The sequence below is a fragment of the Cydia pomonella genome, chromosome 18 (genome assembly GCF_033807575.1).
Source record: "Cydia pomonella isolate Wapato2018A chromosome 18, ilCydPomo1, whole genome shotgun sequence".
Classification (NCBI taxonomy): Eukaryota; Metazoa; Arthropoda; class Insecta; order Lepidoptera; family Tortricidae; genus Cydia; species Cydia pomonella.
In genome coordinates this window covers 17,626,550-17,648,927 of record NC_084720.1, presented here as the reverse complement: position 1 = coordinate 17,648,927, position 22,378 = coordinate 17,626,550, and the positions used below count along the sequence as shown (strand labels likewise).

The 22,378-nt window shown below is 37.0% G+C and overlaps 2 protein-coding genes across 2 annotated transcripts; one reads left to right on the top strand and one right to left on the bottom strand.

The window, feature by feature from the left end:
- The first annotated feature begins 947 nt into the window (after positions 1-947).
- LOC133527752 (uncharacterized) lies at positions 948-1,755 on the top strand. Its single transcript, XM_061864903.1, has one exon. It carries the CDS (start codon positions 1,001-1,003, stop codon positions 1,661-1,663), a length of 663 nt encoding a protein of 220 aa, XP_061720887.1. The 5' UTR covers positions 948-1,000; the 3' UTR covers positions 1,664-1,755.
- An 18,017-nt stretch (positions 1,756-19,772) lies between these two features.
- LOC133527794 (three prime repair exonuclease 2-like) lies at positions 19,773-22,214 on the bottom strand. The gene has a single exon (XM_061864967.1). The coding sequence runs from the start codon at positions 22,140-22,142 to the stop codon at positions 21,303-21,305; it is 840 nt and encodes a 279-aa protein (XP_061720951.1). The 5' UTR covers positions 22,143-22,214; the 3' UTR covers positions 19,773-21,302.
- Positions 22,215-22,378: the final 164 nt, after the last annotated feature.

Sequence of the window (22,378 nt, the reverse complement as noted above, 5' to 3'; positions counted from 1 at the left end):
GTGATATGCCAATTTCTTCGAGCAACACCAGGAAGGCGGCATTCGTACTATTTCCCCTCTGCCAAGGCATAGGTACAACTGTACCTATTGGCAGTGACTCGTCCGTACACAAAAAGCGATCGAGGTCTACAATATTTGTCTTTGACGTGTGTCATTTTCTATGTATTTGTGTCGTCGTTACACATTGGATTTTGTACGTAGTGATTGATACACATACATGAATTGAAACACAATGTATTTTAACATCCTTATTTTGTTCTTGTTGGTCCTAAGGCACCCCGGAGGTGCATAGGGCCTCCATAAGATCCTTCCACGCCTTTCTATTTTGACGTCTTGGCCTAGTTCCAGCTCAGTTCTACGGCTCACAGCTCGTTCTCTACGCCTCCAGGTGTGTACGGGGCGTTTGCGGGCTCGCTTTCGGCCTTGAGGCCGCCACTCAAACGCAATATAATTGTATTGCATCAATGCAAATAAATAATTTTTAATTCTGCGTTACTCCAGCAACTAGCTGTCTCTCACAGCTAAACTGTGGAAAGAACTGTTGCCCATGGTATTCCTGGACTGATACGACCTTTAAATCTTCAAGCAACGAGCGTATACTCCGGTCTTAAAGGCCGGCATCACACTTGGAATTCATGGAGTGTTGCAGGCACAGAAATATAGATATATGCCTGCCATGGGTGACGGTAATTGTTTATAGGAGATTCGTGTGCTAGTGTGCCTTCTTTAAACTTCAACTTTTAATCAGTAAATAGGCCACAAGGTCACTTTTACACGTCAACATGGAATTCACATATATACCTACAAGCAAAAAAAACACATCAACAATTAACTGAAAATATCAATTCAAACCAAAGAGAATTAAGAAGACCAAGAATGCTCACTCCATACAACGGTTTTGTTGCCAAAAATACCATTATTTTCGTAGTCTAAATCTAGCGTTTTGCAGGTGGAAGCTATTTTAGCACAACAAAAGGCAGGTGATCAATCAAACTACAATATGGTCATCGCAAAATTAGGAAAGCAAGCAATTCAGCAAGTTGCGGATATCCTTGAGAAGCCGCCTAGTGAGAACAAATTCGATACTCTGAAGGCCAGATTGCTTAGTGTTTACGAGGAGACAGAAGCGAAGAGGTTACAGCAATTGATGTCAGACATGGAATTGGGTGAGCAACGACCATCTCAGCTAATGAGGAGAATGCGTGACCTTGCGCGTGATAAAATTCCGGACGACACTTTAATCTATTTTTGGCAAGGTCATCTACCACCATCGGTAAGGGCAGTCGTAGCGTCAGCAGAATCAAAAAACTTAGAAAGCCTTGCAAGTATTGCCGACAAGGTCATGGAGACGTTTAAACCGAATGAAGTCGCCTCAATTCAGACAACATCGCGCCAAAGTTCACCGAATGATTTTATAACGGCGGAATTAGCGAAGATTAACAGCCGCATCAGTGAATTAGCCAGCTCTAGTGGACGAGGTAGGAGCCGAAGGAGGAACCGCAGCCAGGGACGTGCACGTAGTCGCTCACGCAACAACAGCCGCTCTGGGAGGACCCCTAACAGCCCTGATTGGTTGTGTTTCTACCATTACCGATACAAGACCAAGGCCAATAAGTGCGTGCAGCCATGCAGCTGGAAAGGACAGTCGCCGACGGGAAACTAGACACCGTGCAGACGTTTTCGGCGGAACCCTGCACCTTGGTAAATAATTATCGCCTTAGTGTAATAGATAGAAACTCTGGTTTTAAATTTTTGGTCGATTTAGGCGCAAATGTGAGTGTGATTCCAAAAAACTTTAAATTTGCGAAAGACTCTTTACAATCCGTTAAAAATTGCAAGTTATACGCCGCGAATAACACTGAGATTAAGTCATATGGATACGTCACATTAACGTTAAATTTGAATTTGAGACGTACTTTTAAGTGGAATTTTATTGTATGTGATGTTAAACAACCTATTATTGGAGCAGATTTTTTGCATAATTATAGACTCATTGTGGATTTGTATGGCAAAAAGTTAGTTGATAATTTGACAAGTATTTATGTAATTGGTACGATCATAAACCATACTGACTCATCAATTAATTTAATTAGTACGGATAATAAGGCATATCATTTGTTGCACAAGTACCCAGAACTTTTAAAGCCGTTGTCGTTTATCGAGGCACCTAAACACAATACTTATCATCATATAGAGACGACAGGGCCTCCGATACATCAAAGAACTAGACCGCTGCCTCCTGATAGGTACGAAAAAGCAAAAAAGGAATTTCAAACAATGGTGGAGATGGGCATTTGCAGGCCATCTAAGAGTCCGTGGTCTAGTCCTTTGCATATTGTTCCTAAAAAAGATGGAGAGATTCGTCCGTGTGGCGAATACAGAGCTCTGAACGCGGTCACGAAACCGGATCGTTACCCTATTGCGAGAGTACACGACTTCACCTATCTACTAGCAGGTAAGTCCATATTTTCTTGTGTAGATATTCGTAGAGCTTATCATAACATCATGGTACATCCTGAAGACGTGGAGAAGACGGCCATTACGACTCCGTTTGGGTTGTACGAGTTTCCTAGAATGAGTTTCGGCCTAAGAAACGCTTGCCAGACTTTCCAGCGTTTTATGAATAACACCGTTTTAAGAGATTTTGATTTTGTGTATTGTTATTTAGATGACATACTTGTTGCTTCTCTCTCAGAGGAAGAACACGACGGTCATCTCGAACAATTATTTAAAAGGCTTAGCGAATTTGGTATCACCATCAATCTACAGAAATGTACGTTTAAAGAGAAGAAATTAGAATTCCTAGGTTACGAGATATCAACTGAAGGTTTTAGACCACTGGAAAGTAAGGTTCAAGCTATTAAAGACTATCCTAAACCGCAAACAGTTAATCAGTTGCGAACATTTTTAGGCATGATTAACTTTTATAGACCACATTTGCCACACGCTGTACAACATCAAGAATTATTACTTAGGTACATTCACAAAGCTAAACGCAACGACAAAACACCTATAGTGTGGACACAGGAAGCTGACGAAGCGTTCCGACAATGTAAGATTAGCTTAGAGAATGCTGCTATGCTAGCATACCCACTTGCCACGGTACCTATTTCTTTATTTGCAGACTCTAGCAACACGTGCGTTGGTTCTGTTATACAACAATATGTTGACGGTAATTGGAAACCCTTAGCTTATTTTTCTAAGAAGCTAACTTCTGCACAAATGAAATACAGTACTTACGATAAAGAACTACTAGCTATTTATTTGTCTGTACAACATTTTAGGTATCTGCATGAAGGCAGAGAACTAATTATTTTTACAGATCATAAACCTTTGATATATGCTTTTAGTAAATTGAATAGCGACAGTAACAAAGAGATTCCTAGACGAACAAGACAGTTACTTTTCATAAGTGAGTTCACTACTGATATAAGACATATACAGGGTAAGGACAACGTAGTTGCCGATGCATTATCTAGAATAGAGACTGTTGCTCTTCAAAATATTGCGATCGATTATTTCATGTTATCGAAGGCACAGAAAAATGATGACGAGTTAAAAACTTTATTGCAAAATGATAAATTACAATTTAAAGAGATAATGTTGCCTAATTGCACTTATACTGTTTACTGTGAATTATCTACAGGTAATGCGAGACCGTACATTCCTGAGCAATTTCGTCGCGATGTTTTCAAAAGTGTTCATAATTTAAGTCATCCAGGTGTACGAACGTCACGTAAGATGGTTTCTAACAGGTTTTTCTGGACAAACATGAACAAAGATGTAGGTCTTTGGGCCAAAACCTGCGTTGCATGCCAGAAATCCAAGGTCGCGCGACACACCAAATCGACTCCAGGTAAGTATCCAGAGGTAGACAGATTCGAGCACATACATGTAGATTTGGTCGGACCTTTACCAACGTCATCTGAAGGTTGTAGGTATTTGCTTACTATAATAGACCGTGCCACCGGTTGGCCTGAAGCGTTCCCATTACAGGACATATCGGCAGAAACAGTAGCACAAACAATATATGACGGTTGGATAGTTCGATTCGGGTGTCCAGTTACTTTAACTAGTGATCAAGGTAAACAATTTGAAAGTAACCTTTTCCGACAGTTAATGAAGTACATAGGAACGGAAAAGCTTAGAACTACACCATACCACCCGGAGAGTAATTCTGTCCTTGAACGCTGGCATAGATCTTTGAAAGCAGCGTTGCAAGCACGTATTAATAGTACCTCATGGGTTACTGAGCTAAACACCGTTTTATTAGGTCTCCGTACAGTACCTAGATTGGATACTGGTGTTAGTGCCGCTCAATTGGTTTATGGTTGTTCCATACGTTTACCAGCCGAATTTTTTTGTAATGTCGATAAAAATGTAACTGAACCACATTACATGTTAAGTAAAATTAAAGAGAAAATACGGAATTTGACACCGAGACCATATTGTCATCATAGTAGTAATAACAAATTCTTTGTTAGCCCTGACCTTAAAACTTGTAGTTATGTATTTGTTCGTCGAATTGTAAAAACATCCTTACAAACGCCTTACGAAGGGCCATATAAAGTAATTTCAAGGAATGACAAGGTTTTCAAAATTCAATTGGAAGACCGTGAAGTAAATATGTCAATTGACAGGTTAAAACCTGCGTATTTACTAAATGAAAAAGTGAATTCATCACAAAAAAGAATTACTCCAAGTACACCACAAGCGAGTAGCGGAATCGCTCCGCCTATGCCTAGCGTCGCACCCTATGTGACGCGTAGTGGTCGGATGGTTAAGAAATCTGTTCGATTTTGTGATGAATAAACTTAATCAGAGTTAGTAGGTTATATTTTTGCAATTAAGTATTTTAATGTAACAACATGTAATTTAGATTGCATGATTTTATTAGAAAATATTCAGAACAATTTGCACTTCACTTTAAGCAGCGAAACATATAATACCTAACTAATTATGGGTAACTACGGTAGCAAGAAAGATTCGGATAATACAGATAAATCAAGTACGTTGACGGCAGAAGCATCAATTAACGTTTCCGGGATAGCTACCCAGTTGAATACATTTAGTATTGTTTTAGTAGTAATTGTTATAATTCTACTAGTATTTTTGCTGTACTACTTTTATAGTAGTTGCAAAAGGAAGATGAACAAATGGTTCACCAGACGAGTCCAGGTCCTGGCACAGGATCAGTTGACTTCAGGAGTTAAGGCCACTTCAAGTCAGCCTCAACAAATATTTTTAAAAGTTTAAAGTGCAGTGCGGATTATTATTGTGTGTATAAGTGTCAAAATTATTGTGCTAAAATCATTTTAGTTTTAAGCCAATGAAATTCTATTTTTAGATTGGTATTGAGTACTTACCTACAATTCATTGTACCTATTCTAGAGTCAACTTTATTACAACATTGTACTTAAATAATAAACGTAAGTAATCATGTTACATTGTGTTCTGTTATCGCTCGCTCTTGAATTCCAGGTAGGAGCAGCGCGGTATTGTTTACGAGGCACATTTTTATTTAAATTAAAAGTACAGTCGGATATAATTTAAAATTGATAAGTGGTAACAGACACAATAAAATTAAAAATAAATTAGATTCATTTATTGTTTTTTTTACATTGTTTGACAATTTAAAAACATAATTAGATATCTTTTGTATTATCTTTAAGATTATTTTTGGAAATTTTTTGTAAAAATTTTTTTTTGGGGGGGACGACTATAGGGACTGCTATGCGTTGTCAGCATTCCGCGCGGCTACGGAAGGCCCGACGCATAGCTCGCTCCTTAGTTGTCTCCCGGTCGTGATTGGGAAAATACACGTATTAATTAGTACTGCCGCATTTCTTATTATATACTCCCAGATACCCTATAAGCGGAACTCTCAGTACTGCTACTCGACAATATATATCACGGCAAACAAAATGTCTAATGCTCAACGATTTTTCGTTAATATTATAACCAGAGTAACCGGAACTCTATTTTCAACTCCTACGCTTTTTACATATATCATCTACATTGGTGTAATTGGGTAAATCCTAATCAGTAAGTATGTCGGGTAATTCGGAATATCATCCATAATTTCATCAAAATTATTAGGGTGTCCGCTAGCTGGTGCGATTGCACGGAGCGGGTGTGTTTATTCGTTGTAAGTAATGTTTATTTTTGCCAATATGTCAAAATAAATAAAAGAAACGCATAAAAAAAAATAACAAAAATAAATTCGGAAAATATATGACCAATACTCATATAAAATTTTTTGCTCCTTATGACCTCAGGAATGCGTGTTTAAAATCTGTTTATAAAATTATTTATATTTATTCCCACACGATTCTGCTTCTAATAACGCGTCCATAAAAACACTTTTACAGATTGCAGGATTTTCGATAAATGCCCGCAAATTCGTCCCTTCACAAATAAGGGCACCCTGTAGATTATTGGCCCTTCTGAAAGGGCGGCTTAAGGGCCCGGGCAATGAGACGGCCTAAGCTGGAGAAATTAAAAACTTATCCGGTTAGTTACGTTTGCGTGGTTATTAAACATTAAAATGTGGAGCTGATATTACTAGAGTGAGACCAGGCATTTGCAATGGCGAAGTGTGGCGAATTATTTTATAAAAATATGAGTTTTGTTTAAGACGACGCATGATAAATTTTGGCGTCAGGTATCTTGATTTATTATCTCAGCAATTACAAATCTCACTCAAAAAATGTATCGTTTTGGTGAACTGAGCCCCTAGTGTAAATTCATTCGATTTCGAAACGTGACGTACGCGTTTGCGTTAAGTCTCATTTAGTATGGGATTTAGACACAGCGCGCCAAGCGGAACGTTTTCGAAACTCAAAATCCCATACAAAATGAGACTTAACGCAAACGCGTGCGTCACGTTACGCCATCGAATAAATTTACACTAGGGGTACTGGTTATTCATCGACTTATTCGACTTCATTTCTGTAGTTGCTGTTACACAATTGGTTATCTTTTATAGCAGAGTTAATCGTCCCACAGATGCCTCTTATAAACAAACATTTTCATTTTACAGGCAAATGGGACGGATTCAAGCCTCTAAATTTTCCATGTAGATTAGTCTAAACACACACTTCTATTCTGTAGTTGTGATTTTTCCATTAATTCTTGTTTTTTTTTAACTTTAAACGGTAAAGCCCCGTTTTGTCGCATACTACCTTGTAGCTAGCGCAAACGCAAATTCACTACGCGCGAAGTATCGAGATGAGCGCGGATTTCACGAAGCAAGCGAGCAAGCACCGCATTAGTATTTGTTGTGTTAATTAGCTTCGATGGACTTATGGTTCGGTAGTTTTTTTATGGTTACAGAAAAAAGGGTATTAGTGTTAATTGGTTAAGAGTAGGGTATAATCATGAGGGGTTAATAACCAACTTAGCTAGCATATGTTGTAGGGAATTCAACCAGTAAAAATTTGGTTCATATGAGAAATACCTGTATTTTAGTAGTACATAGTAGTAGCACTTACAACACTTTAAATATTGTACTAAAAAGAAACATAAAACAGGAAAAAACACACATTAGCACACACAAGTCATATCCCGTTAACGGATGTCTTCCAGTTAAGTTTTGAGGGAGAATTGGAGACGGTAGGAAGACTAGGAAGACATCCATACTGTAGGTTGTGTACTGGCATAAAAAGAAGAGTATTAAATTTTAGAAATGTTATTTATATTTTACCGATTTACTGATCATTTCTGTATAAATTTTAACGGATTTGAAAACCAATTTGTATGAAATATTGTTATTTTAACCACTAATACCGGACCAGCGTATTTGGATCATGGGATAAAAGTTGCTTTCGATATTATAGTCTTAATAGTGTGTTTTGGGTTTTGTTTATTCGCCGCAGGTCGCGGCTTCAAACCCGGCTCGTACCAATCAGTTTTTCGGAACTTATGTACGAAATATCATTTAATATTTACCAGTCGCTTTTCGGTGAAGGAAAACATCGTGAGGAAACCGGACTAATCCCAATAAAGCCTAGTTTACTCTCTGGGTTGGAAGGTCAGATGGCAGTCGCTTTCGTCAAAACTAGTGGCTACGCCAATTCTTGGGATAAGAGGGCCTACCGCGAACCACGTTCGACGTGTTGCCTCCCTGTCACACTTACCTACGAAATTACAAGTGCGACAGAGAGGCAACACGTCGAACGTGGTTCGCGGTAGGCTCTAAGTTGTGTAGCGGGCCCCAGGCTCCTATGAGCCGTGGAAAAATGCCGGGACAACGCGAGGAAGATGATAATGAATTGCCACAGGAAAAAACATTTGTATGGTTTTCTTGCCGTATAAACACCAGACAGTAATGTTTGGACTTCATTTGGCAAATAAATAATTTAAAATGCGGAGTTAATCCCAAGGGATAAACACATCCAGGCGCATCTGGCAGACGAAACTAGTTTAAAAAGAATATAAAATTTCCATACGTAAATAAATCTTCTTTGGCTCGGTTGCATGAGCTCTTTTGGCTTGAATTCTAGATTTTAGCACTGTAAAATGGTGGTTCTAAATTATTATTTAAATGATTTAACTATATTTACGTTTCTGCACATACAACGTATTGTATATACAACAACACAATCGTAATTGTTAAAAATTAAATATAGCAACAACAAGTAAAGGCCTCCACAGACACTACCAATAATTGCATAAAACGATTAATTGAATTCGTTGCACTAAGCCGGAAATCGTCTAAAATCGCATGCGATTTGTAAGGTCTGTGGAGACCATAAAGAGATGGCGAGAAGACCTGAACGCATTCTATCAGAGCAAAGTTGGTACGGTTGGTATGTGACCAAGTTAAAAAAAAATCAAAACGTTATTGACTTAATATTAGAATATAAGAATAGTGACATTAGGTAAATAGTTATATTTAGATTTCGAATTACAAATCTGAAATAAACTTTAAAAGACGTTATTGACTTAATATTAGAATGTAAGAATAGTGACATTAGGTACGTTGTGATATTTAGATTTCTAATGACAAATCTGAAAAAAACTAAAAAAAACGTTATTGACATAATATACTGTAGAATATAAAAATAGTGACATTAGAAGTGTACGAGAGGTGATATTTAGATTTCGAATGACAATTCTGAAATAAAGTTAAGAAAATGAACAAAATTAATTCAATTCAATTCAGTTTATTTGCATCAGACATGATTAGTCCATAGTAATGTTAGTAACAAACAAGACTTATTATATACGTTAGCTACTTACAGACTACTTAAAACAAGATACATTCTACTTAAAACTACTTAATACATACTTAAAACTACTTAAAACATGATATACACTACTTTAAACATAATATACCTAAACATAATACTTAAAAATAAATAAATAAATATTATAGGACATTATTACACAAATTAACTAAGACCCATAGTAAGCTCAATAAGGCTTGTGTTGAGGGTACTTAGACAACGATATATATAATATATAAATATTTATAAATACTTAAATACATAGAAAACACCCATGACTCAGGAACAAATATCCATGCTCATCACATGAATAAATGCCCTTACCAGGATTTGAACCTGGGACCATCGACTTCGTAGGCAGGGTCACTACCCACTAGGCCAAACTGGTCGTCAAATACATGTTTAGGTATATTAGTCCTTCAAGATATAAGGAAATACCTACCTCCTTCATGACATTATCAGTTCAATAAAAATCCCCCGGAACCCTCCCAGCTTCATGAACCCTCGATAAAACCATAAACAAAACACGGGCCCCTTTATGGCGAACACATGCAAGATAAACTGTTCGCACTCTAATTCCGAAATTACAGAAGGGAGCGTCTTAAAAATTTAATAAAAACCAACTGCAATATGTACGCCATCCGAGCATTCAAAGCCTAAACATGAGGACATTATTTTGAAATATGGCGTGAGAAACACTCCGTTCAAAGTCCCGGTCGGAAAATTTATAACCTCGTAAATCATGCTTATTCATAGGTGTTTTGCGCTCACGAAACTCATATAGGATGCCGTAGCTTCGGTCATTAGGACGGCTGAGGATTGTGAAAACGCCCAAATTAAAAAGGCCATTAAAAAAATACGGCGTCGATCTGAAAATGGAATTCGAAAATGAATTAGGCTCGGATTGGTTGATGCGTTTCCAAGGGTATTTATGGTCGGTTAAGTGTTTTATTTGGTACGGACTAATTTCTACTGCTACTCATACCTACTCGCGTTCGCAATTTCGCACTCATTTTCAGTTCAGTTAAGTAAAAAAACATCGTTAAGTAATAAAATTGAAATGAAAAGAAGAAGTGATGATATATATTCCATATCATTGCTAATAATACTGTCTCGACTGAATAAAAAAGAACTCAGCTGACATGATATTCTCGTCTCCTTTATTTCATTCCAGATTTTTCTTTTAGGAATAAAAATACCAAACAACTGCGATTGACTTTGCGATCGACGGTCACCAATACATTTGACTCAAACTAAATAAAATTGAAACGCAATTTTATCAATTCAATATACTTTTCCTTCGCAGACTGTGAATTCAAGCGTGCTCTCTTTAGGTTGAAGTTCAATTTGCAAAAATAGATTTATTCAGTTCGTATAGATAAATTTAAAGAGAGAAAATCTATTTACTTTTCTAAAAACACGGGATTTATATGAGCACAAACTGAAGATTTTATATTATTTTTATTTTCTCGGTGGAATGGAATGAAACTTAATCGTAAATATTCCTTTCCGATCACAAGCCATATACTCAAAACCGCACACCAACAACTTTAGAAGATTTCAATTCTATCATACAGAAATATTTAGGTAAGCTTAGAATTCTCATTTCATACATAGACCCTGTACACGTACCTAACGTACGTGTACCCTAGTACACGATACATAATTAGGTCTTAAAACTCAACTTCGTTTCGTTTTGTAACTACAGCCCTATAATTCAAGGGCAAGGGCAACCCTTATTATATACCTGTTACACAAAATACTATAATTAGTCCGAACATTAGCTAACGTTACACATTATAGAGTACGTTCCTAGCGACATTGGTTTCGTTTCTCTATTTCTATTTTATTTCAAAAAGTAGATTTTTATATATCTTCTTTTTTGGTCATAAGTAGGTGCTGCTTGATTCTGAACTCTTAATAGTGAATTGAGATGTTTGTCTAAGAATATTACAAAATATTTGGCAGATCAAAGACATATATTTCGTATTTATGGTCGAGCTTGCGTATCAGATCTATTCCCGAATACTTCTAGAGAATAAGTTTCCTCCAGTATTTTTATTCAGGCTCAGATCGGTTAGTCAAACGTGATCTGATTACCCAGCAGTTCGCGCAAACAATTTTATGGCAACATTTATGAGCGTATACTCGAGGCCTGATACGCTGCCTTCATTCCAACCTATAAATTATAATCGAAAAGAGGCCTCTCGGATAGCCAAAAACGTGGAAATTATTGCGATACCCCCACCACCCCGACAGTGTTGCCCCGCGATATTTTATTTATACCTTTTACGAGTGATGCCTGCTATAAAAAAAGTTTTAGTGAGTGTTGTAAAAAACGTCCTTTTTGGAGCATAGCGCTGATAGGTCTGGGATGGAGTGTTTTATTAAATCAAGCGATTGTGGCTCGTAAAAAATCGGTAAGTTTCGGTTTTCCCCATTATAAATCATGGGAGGCAGAGAAATAAAAAAATAAAGGTATTTTTTCCGGTACGACTTTTCTCTGCGAAATAAAATGGCATCCCGCTTAATTATAAGAACGTTAACAAGTACTAATGAGGATAAAATTGAATACGAAATAAATGGTCACGAGAAAAATAAGCTTAATTATTCTTACCTTGATACTACATAATTTTGTTTATATTAGCTTGGTATTGAGAAAAAGTAAGGACCTAAGCATCCCTTTTACAGCACATAAGCATTAGTACATTACGATACAAGTGCGATATGCATATTGTCTCTGTTCATTTGACACCTTTTATGTATATTTATTTTATTTTCGTTGTCATTAAAATCTAGACTGGAAAGCTTGCTTGTTTCGTTCTGCTCTCCAAAGCTATCCTTAAATTAATGTACCCAATTCCCGGACAAAGTGCAAAATCTTACTTAACATACCCTACAGCCGTTTCACTCATAAGGATATTTTCGAAAAAATGCCCCAGGTACTTTAGTAGAACCACTCCCGATATTGGGGTAGAAATGGACCCTTTTTGGGCAATGGGCGTTGCGAACGGGCGAACGTACTCAGCTTAAAGTCCTGGCTTTTATTCGCGTGACTTGCCTAGCGCACCGTCTTTGCTCATCCACCTAAAATTTAACTTTAAAAACTCAAGATATTCTTTTTATATATTTTGATTTTTGCAATGCATTTAACACTGTTGACTTCGATATTTTGCTTGGTGTAATGCGACACCGTCCCGTGACAATTGGTTGGTTTCATAGCTAGTTAATTAGAATATCGTGAGCAGCGAGTAAAGGTTAAAGTTTTCTTCTCTTCAAGTTCTTCTTGGTGCGGCTCCTTGGCTGGTATCCCGCAGGGTAGTATGCTGTCTCTTCTATTATATTGTCTTCTATTATTTTATAACTTTATTGACATAGCTCGGCTCGGGCAGATCAGCGCAAAACTGTTGTAAATCTTAAATAGAACAAGATGTTTTAAAGTCGTATTATTTACAGTGTTTTCTAATTAATTTCTTAATTATATTAATTGTCGTCACCCAAAAATGTCCATTTTATCCACATGTGGGGCAAAGTAATCAGATGAAAATTTTGGGTTAGTAGCTGGTAGAATTGACTTTTAATTTGGATTTGATTCTTTTGGTATTGTGTGAAAAATTTATGAAAAATGTTGTGTTTCACTCAGAGGCAAAGTTTGCTTAACCCTCGTATAAATAACTATGTATGCGCTAAGCTTAAGTGAGACTGTCGTTTTAGTTCAGTTTAGCTTATATATATATCTAGGAGACCGAGCTTTGCTCGAAAAACATATAAAAACTCACAAATGCGCGTTGTCCCAGAGATAAGACCTAGCTAGATCGATTTTTAACCCGAAAACCCTCATATAGCAAATTTCATCGAAATCGTTAGAGCCCTTTTCCGTGATCCCCGAAATATATAAATACACAAGAATTTGATATTTGATTAGTTTTTGTAAATAATGTCAATCGATCTTGATTTTCCTGAGGATCAAATGTCTATATAGGACTCATGGCATTTAAGCAACACAAAGGTCAGAAATGAGAGTTAACGTCTGACGCTCGCACTCGACGATTGAAACATTTGAAACGTCTCTAACAAAATGATAATATGATGTGCCCTTACATTAGTCATTACATTAGTCTGTCCTAAATGTATGGAAGATTAAGAAAATTACTATTTTGATTGCTGTTTATGCATAAAGTTGTCATACAATTTATTTTTCAATAAAGTGTAAGGTATCGAATGGTTATATTTCCTTTTTTCTTTTTGAAAGTAAAAAAAAAATATATTTTACAGTAGGTACATATGGTGTTACTTTTCTACACTGGTGCGTAAATTCGCACATTGTGTAACTATGTCGAAAATTTATAGGGTCATATGAACTGTAAAACGTTGTACGATACAACTCGTGTCGATTTAAAACACTCCCTTCGGTCGTATTTTAATTTGTCGCCACGCGTTAAGAATTTCCTATTTTTCGCACTTGTATCGTAAATAACTATTTTTGAGACTTTGGAGCCTTGTATTTATTTATAATCTCAATATGTCTTTTTAAATTCCACTTTTATATAATGGATGGCTCATTTTCTATCCATTTAGTTAAATTTTGTTTCAATATTCAACATATGTCAAGTGTTATTAACTAACACAAACGGGACTTAATCGCGTATTAAGTTTTAAACGTTTCGTCTTCTCCGAGACCACGGGGACAACGCCGTCCTCGAAATGTCGGAGGTAAATTTAAAACTTAATACGCGATTAAATCCCGTCTTAGTTAATAATGTGTAAAAATCATGAAAGTTTAAATCATGTGAAGTACCCAATGGCTCGTTTGAAGGTATCTAAGATTACCAAGTTCAAGTTATATTGGGCAAGCAGTGGCTGTCGCGGCAAAATCCACTGTGAGTTAGAAACCAGCGAGGTTCCCTTGTATTATCATACGAATTATACGAAAGCGAAATATGGCGGCGATGTGGCCAATTTTGCCGTTGAAGTGAATTGAGCCATGAGAAGGACTTAAATTATTTTTTTATTAATTCCGCCCACATACGTCCCACTGCTGGACATATACACCTGCTGGCCTGATACGAGTTAGGGACATCACATACATCTTTGAATTTATTAAACCAAAAACTTTGGCTCAAGATTATTACAATTTTGAATCTGTACTGCTGAGTGTTAAATTAAGCTAAACAATTTGTACTTGTAATACTTACAGAAATCAGTGTAGTACGCATTAAATTCAGGGAACGAATATAAGGGATTAACATTTAATAGGTACAGTCTGCTGCAAAAATATGTATCGAGAGAATCGTCTCATAAATATGGTACTACGCAGTAATAAGATGCTATGGGACATATTTTTGAGTAAGATGTGTACACCCATATTTTTACACTTGACTGTACATTACAGAAAAATATTTAGGGCCTCTTTCACAATGTCCAAGTAAAGTCCTGAATAAGCTACTTGCCACTTATCTGACGAATAGAGTCATTTTTGGCGTTTCACAATCTTCAAATAAGCTTAACTGGTAAAGTGCTAAGTTTTGTATGAAGTTTTATCTGGCAGTTAATTTATTTGTTAATTAGCTATCCAATACTTTACTTGGACATTGTGAAACAGGCCCTTAGATTTTTTCTGAAATGTTTTTACTATCGCTCATATTTTTAAAATGACGATACCTTTTCAACATATCAATTATCTGGTTTAGTTTTTATTATTTGTATCAAATTGTTTTGATTATCATTGTTGACTTTATATACCTAATTTTATATTTGCATGCCAAATTATTTAAGTATAATTTACGATCATAAGATTAATTTATATACAATTTCATACTTTGAATTGTATATAAATTAAGGATGAGGAATTGGAACTAGTAGATAGCACAGTTTTTCTTGGTATAACTTTAGATTCTAAACTACAATGGGGTCCCCATATTGCTAATCTCTCGAATAGACTGAGTTCTGCAGCTTTTGCAGTGAGCAAGATCCGTCAGTTAACAGAGTGAAAACAGCTCGATTAGTTTACTTTAGTTACTTTCATAGCATTATGTCATATGGTATTTTACTATGGGGCAGTGCTTCAGAGATAAATACCATTTTTGTTCTGCAGAAGAGGGCTATTCGTGCAATATATAAAATGTACCATAGAGCCACACTTAGAGATAAGTTTAAGGACATTAACATAATGACAGTGCACTGTCAATATATTTATGAGAATATTCTGTATGTACATAAAAACATTGACATTTTTAAGAAAAACTGTGAAATACATAATATTAATACTAGAAATAAGCATAAGCTCGCAGTGCCCTTCACTAGGCTCCATAAAATTAAGAAATCATTCATGGGTAATTGTGTAAGATTTTACAATAAACTTCCTAATATTATAACTGAATTGTCTGTTAGTAAATTTAAAAATTATGTAAAACGTAAGCTTATCTCTAAAGCCTATTATAGCACACAAGACTACATGAATGATGAAACACCGTGGGATTAAGTGTGATTGTAAAGAATGAATTATTTATTGTTATGTTATTAATGATGAAATTGATAATTCAATGTATATATATACCGTATTATTTGACATTTAGATTTTATTCTAGAAAGGTTCTAGACTAGTATTTTTATACAATTTTGATGTTTGACGATCCTTTTGTGAAATTCTTATTATTAAGTTTACCATATCTATAATAGTACAATGTTTTTTTTAGAACAATAATAACTGCATCAATAAATTGCTCTGATATTTAGATTAAGATGATATTTGTAAAATTTGACGATTTAAAAGTGCTTGTTGCTAGGCCTATTTGAATAAAGAATATTTTGACTTTGACTTTGACTTTGACTTTAATTTATTAATACGCATGAAATAAACTAAACTAAACTATGTATTCACTAATGTATAAAAATACTCGTATCTAAGTATCGTATCTAAGTACACAACATTTATTAAATTTCCCCTTTTCCCAACAAAAAGACTCACTTAAGACTCCGTTGCACGTTAAATTGCTCAAATTTAACCCGGAAAACCTCAAACGCCGTCTAAGCAAATCTTTAAACGACAAGCTGCGGCAAAAAAACTGGAGACAAGAAGCTAACGAAGTCAGGATACCAGACTCAAAGGACTGAGGATGCGGGGACTTGTGAGGACGCTTGCATACTTACGGAAGGGCTAGGATAAAATAGCGCTGTAGATGGGATAAAATATGCAGTCCTTAATCTCGTCGCGTTATCAACTTGATAAGGTAAGTTTGGGAGTATATGTAGACAGCTTAATTTAAATGAAAGTAAGTAATTACGAATTCTTTGACATGATGCCCACGGCTACTTTCTATCACCGCACCGCCCGCCGTCGGCAGGGTGTTCATCCTCACACCCTAGAACCTAAATGGTCACGCACTGTGCGGTTTAAGAGGAACTTCCTCCCGCACACGCTCCGGTTGTGGAATGAGCTACCTGCCGAGGTTTTCCCCAGGGTCTACAGTATGAGGTTCTTCAAAAAAGGAGTGGATTGAGGAGGAGGATTTTTAAAGGGTCGGCAACGCGCATGTAACACCTCCGGAGTTGTAGGCGTCCATAGGCTACGGTGACTGCTTACCATCAGGCGGGCCGTATGCTTGCTTGCCACCGTCGTGGTATAAAAAAAAATTTAAAAAAATCGAAATGATGATTTGTTTGCGTAATGCGTTAAATACATCTCGACACTTATTCTATAACGTCGGATATGAACATCCGACCAAAATATCATTTTAACATAACGGTAATAAAAAATTAATTATCTTTGTAACAAACTGACTCTGGAATTTCTATCGTTTTTAGTAAGGGCCGGATTTAGGGAGGCAACCGGGAGGCTTCGGAAAATTGACCATTTTATTTGGAAAATAATTTGGTGCCAGGGGGCCTCCACTCCTTTGTTGCCCCAACGCCTCCAGACCTCTAAATCCGGCATTGTTTTTAGTTTCCGAGTTACATAAAGTGCGTACTTACGAACTAGGAGCATCTGATTTAACAATTTGCTCTGAATTTGAGGATCGTTCACTTGCGAATGGATGCGTGCGAGAGATGCGTACGGTCACGTCTGAAAATATGGATACGAAAAAAGTGCCAAAAATATGTATACACGACTTTATTGCTCTTATATTAAGGTGGTGTATACATATTTTTGGCACATTTTTCGTATCGATATTTTCAGATCAAATAACAAGAGTGTATCTTGTTAATATTGTTTCGAGCGGGTCCAGGGAGTAGTAGTGAAACACCTTATGTGTGATAGTATAAGATCGTGTATTATGTAAAAGCCTGCCTATACATATATACACGTTAGGTTGTGCTGACACAAGCAATATGCGTTTATGTCGCAGTAAACCAGCGTGTTACTGCTAAATACTAAAAGTGGCTAATTGCCATATTACACAGACGTGACTGTACCAATCACCAAGACGGTCGTCAAATTCGTCAAGCTCGTCGGAGCGTCGTGTCAAAACCAGAATACTATAAAGAACTGTTAAATTAGAATCGGCCTCTAGGATATACTAGCTATGGGATAAAATATTTGGCCGAGTTATGTGTTCAAGTTCTCAGAATTGCGGCTTTAAAAACTGTTGAGTTATTTTAAAAAAATGGTAGGTACAATTAAAAAAAAAATATCTGGGTAAAACCACAGATCGACCTAGCACCAAACTAAGCAAATCGTGTATGTGGATACTTTAGGTAGAGTTAAGGGGGGAACAGTGGCTCAACGCAAACAGTGGCTCAGTCGCCCAAATATACATACACTGTAGCACCCGTACGTGTTAGAATAACCCTTGCTAGTCCATTTGAATTTGTTCGATTACCAAATGTTTCGGTGGTATTAGCAGAGAAGCAAATAGCTTCTGTCGTGTTGTAATTAGATTTTATGTACTACCCCCGGCTATTTTTTTCAAGTCACTGTTCCCTCCTTGACTCTGTACATAGGTAGATATATAAATACATTCATAGATAACATCCGTAAAACAGGAACAAATTTTGTGAATACGAGTATATTACAAATAAATGCGCCAGCTTACCGGAATTCGAACCCGGGACCTCCTTCTTCGGTAGGCAGGCTCACTACCGGGGTAGGGTAGGAGGACGTTAATAGTTTGCTAAGAATTTGTTTTAACAATACCTTATTTAATTGCTTATTACCAATTATTGCTTACCTACAAGTGCTCAACTCTCTTAATTATACATTTATAGATCGTGTCAATCACGAAGACGCTTGCCTTGACTCTTATTGTAATATTATTAAAGGGTAGATTTGACTATCTGTGCGTCATCGTGGATGACACGTATTATAGTCTTAGGCATTAGTATATTTCCCATACATTATCTAGGAGTGATCTAGGGAAATTGTTAAAGGTTTTAAAGACAGTTAAAAAAGCTACATTACCTTGGTCATATCATGCGAAAGGTGAAATATGAACTCCTTTAACTCATTAACTCTCATATTATTAAGACGTAGCTCATGGCTTAATATAAATACATATGTATTATAGGGACATTCCTACACAAATTGACTTTTTTTATTTTATTGACTTGTTTCTGAAGGAATTTCAATTTTTGTCACTCCTCACTACTTATGTCCGTCACTTTCGATCTTAAATACTTATCAGAAGGTGACAGGCATGGTGACAAATAATAAAGAGCCTTAGCTCTTCAGGGCCAAATAGAATCATGTCAAGCTTTAATAATGTCAAATAATAATATATCTATTATTTATGCTGATAACAATAATACGAACAAAAAAGATACAGGGATTAATATAGATAGTGTTTTGGAAGCAACCGAAAGCCGAAGAAGACCGACTCTCAGAAACTAGACGCCAACGAGTGCATTTTAGTTGGTACATAAATATAATTAGGATACATAACTATCTCTCGAACAACATGTTTACATTAATATTTTTTTCAACCCACTTATTATTTTAAATAATAAACAAAAGATTGGATATAAAGATAGGTATATACCTAATTGGATATAATATTATCATAAGCTATTCATAACTAATACAGATATATCAATCACCCAGATAATGCACACCTCATTTAAATATCTACAAGCCAGATTAGATTATGATAATAAACATAACACTGTCTCTGCTTTGTTGATCGTATTGTGTTGATACATTCATCTATATTTATTATCATCACTACTTGCGGTGTGCAGCGGTGTATCGCTGAGGGGAATCCCTCAAATGCAATAAAAATTTACTCATAAATAAAGTCAAATTAGGTTTTAAGTTTGAAATGTTTATATATTTGGTGAATCTTCCTCAAGAAGGAACAACGTACGTTGTTCCTACGTATACGTATATACGTATTGACATTGTTTTTTCTTTATTTGACATTGTTAATTAATCGATTGGTAATTATGGTCTTTAAATTGTGTATTGCTTGATATTTGTATATAGTTATTAATTATTTCCTTCTTTTTTTCATTTATATTCCTTTATTAAACAAAAGCACATAAAATGCATAAAGAAAATGTAGATAAATTTAATAACTTAAAACTATACCTTAAAACCTAAGTAACTTAAACTACGACTACAACCAAATATAAAACACCTCCCCCAAATCCCCTGCTTCCGGCATATACCCTAAAACACTGGCGGCGTTACTCCTTTGCATCGCCAGACTCAACCTCTGAGCAAAGAAGGAGCCCGCTCTGTGGTTCCCCGGGACACCTATTAGGCGTTCCAACATCTTTTTAACAAAAATTTTGGTGTCGGATGGCCAAGGACCTATAGTTTCTACAGCAAGCGCCGCTAACTCATACTAATTCATTAAAAAAGACTATTTGCGGCGCTTAAATGTTTGGGCTTAGTCAGTGGCATTCCCAGGTTTCCGAGCAGAACCCTCCACGTGAGACGGAGCCAGAGTATCGACACATGTGGTGTCCCACGCCAAAGCGCAGCCCAGGACTCAGAGCACGAGAGTGCAGCCATCAGGTTTCTTGCCATCCACGGCAGAGAGGCCCGAAGGCTCCAGAGTCGCGGGAAGAGAGGCGGTGGAGATAGCAAGTCTAATAAGCTCGTTTATAGTGGCATGTCTGTAGAGCCGCCCCGAACTCTGTTGACAGTGCAGGCCATGCCTCCCCAGAGAGTCCACGGGATTTCCGCAGCGACTGCAAGCGTGTGGCTCGCAGATGTTAAAGCCAAGACGAAGGCACACTGCAATACGCATCGCAGAGGGGTCCAGTACCGATCCAATGTTTCGCGAAGGCAGCGCATGTAGCCAATGACCCGATTCAGGCTCGGATACAATACGGCCAGCAGTCTGGCACGTTCAGATACATTTAGCGAGCTCTGAATTAAATACTCATGTTGTGTTTTGGCGGTTGCGGAATCCCAGGCTGCTTGGCTAGCTTTTTCCGTAGGCAATTTTTCGCCGGGATGGTTTTGCTACCCATGCCGATTCAGCGTCCGCCAGGCATGCCACTGGGACATCAGCGGTTGAAGGTAAACGTAAAATATCGCCAATGAGGGTGAGAGTGCTGTGGACAGATGACAGAAAGGCAGGGAGCGCCAGCCCGCCCGTCGAGCGGATACCGAGACCGCCGTATTTTATACAGTTATGTCAAAAAATTCACTAATTGAATATAATGGGTTCTCCAGCAAAAAGTTTCTCAAATAAATTATAGATATAAAACCAAATAGATTCGTGTAGAATAATTTATATTGTAATTTAATATTATGATATTAATGTAAATCTAATCTTTCGCAGTTTTCCATTATGCTTATGATTACCTATTCAAAAACCTTCCTACCTGACTGCGCAAAACTAAGGAGAGAAATGAGGCAACAATCATACGCAATATTGTAAAAAAAATCGACGTAGGTATGTACTTAATATGTGACTGTGATTGTATAAGGATTTGAATAACATCTATTTTTTATCATTTTTCGTTTTGAATGACCAGTTAGACATCCAACAATTTAAAGTTAGTTAACAACTTTTGTAACTTACATTTTTCTACTAAAATTACGTTGTCGATGTCGAGTTTTTATTTCTGTTTTTCTTGTTTCGAATTGTCCCATAGTTTACTATACTCCTTGAATCAATAACATTACGGGTCGCGTACGTCATCAGGGAAGCGACAAATATTATATTTTTCATCGTTAATCCAGTTCACAAACCTTCGGCCAAGATGCTCTGCTATTTTCAGCATCAAGTTACAGTCCGCTTCGCCTTGATGTGCTGTCCTAGGCGATTTCTTTAACAATCGTTTATATATATTTGTCAGCTTGTACGATTCTTCAGTATTACCTTGTTTTGAGCGTGTGTTCGGATATTTGCGGTTTTTTGCATGGACTCGGACTCGCCCAACTCGTGCGATACATTGCTTTTTAGGAGGGTTTTCATTCAAGTCATTACCGCTTGATGTTCCAGCCTCTTCATACACTGTTGTGTTCTCTATAATGTCAGAGAATGCCAGTAATGTATCAGCATACATGAGGTTAGCATCCGAAAATTTCACACCGAGTTTAGTGAAATATCTCTTCAATATAGGGAAGTCAAAGTTCCCACCGTTGTGCGCGATCAAGCACACAGGTTTCTTCAGAGTATTGAGGAAATTATCGATCATGAGAAAGCAACATTTATCGAAGTAGCACTCGTGTTGGAGATCTTCGTTCTTAAAGCCGCCTCTGCCATTAGATTTCGCATTGTAAGTCATTTTCTTGTCAACTTTGAAGCAGCGAATCAACTTGTTTTGAACCCTGAGCTTTTTGGAACGCGAATCGCTCGTCTCGAGAAGGTGCTGGCGATTCACTGCCACCATGGCGAATTCTGTTATTTCGTCCACTTTTGGGTCTTTACCGGTAGTACCAAGGTCTAGGAACACGTATGTAGCTATCGGAGCCATAATTGCAACTGATAATGATAACATTAACAATGCAGTGCTCATTTATCTATGCTGTAGACCGATCTAAGGTGACGTACTCGTATATTGCAACTAATCGTACGCTCTATGCATATATACAACCTCTTCTTCTTCTTCCTCGCGTTGTCCCGGCATATTGCCACGGCTCATGGGAGCCTGGGGTCCGCTTGACAACTAATCCCAAGATTTGGCGTAGGCACTAGTTTTTACGAAAGCGACTGCCATCTGACCTTCCAACCCAGAGGGTAAACTAGGCCTTG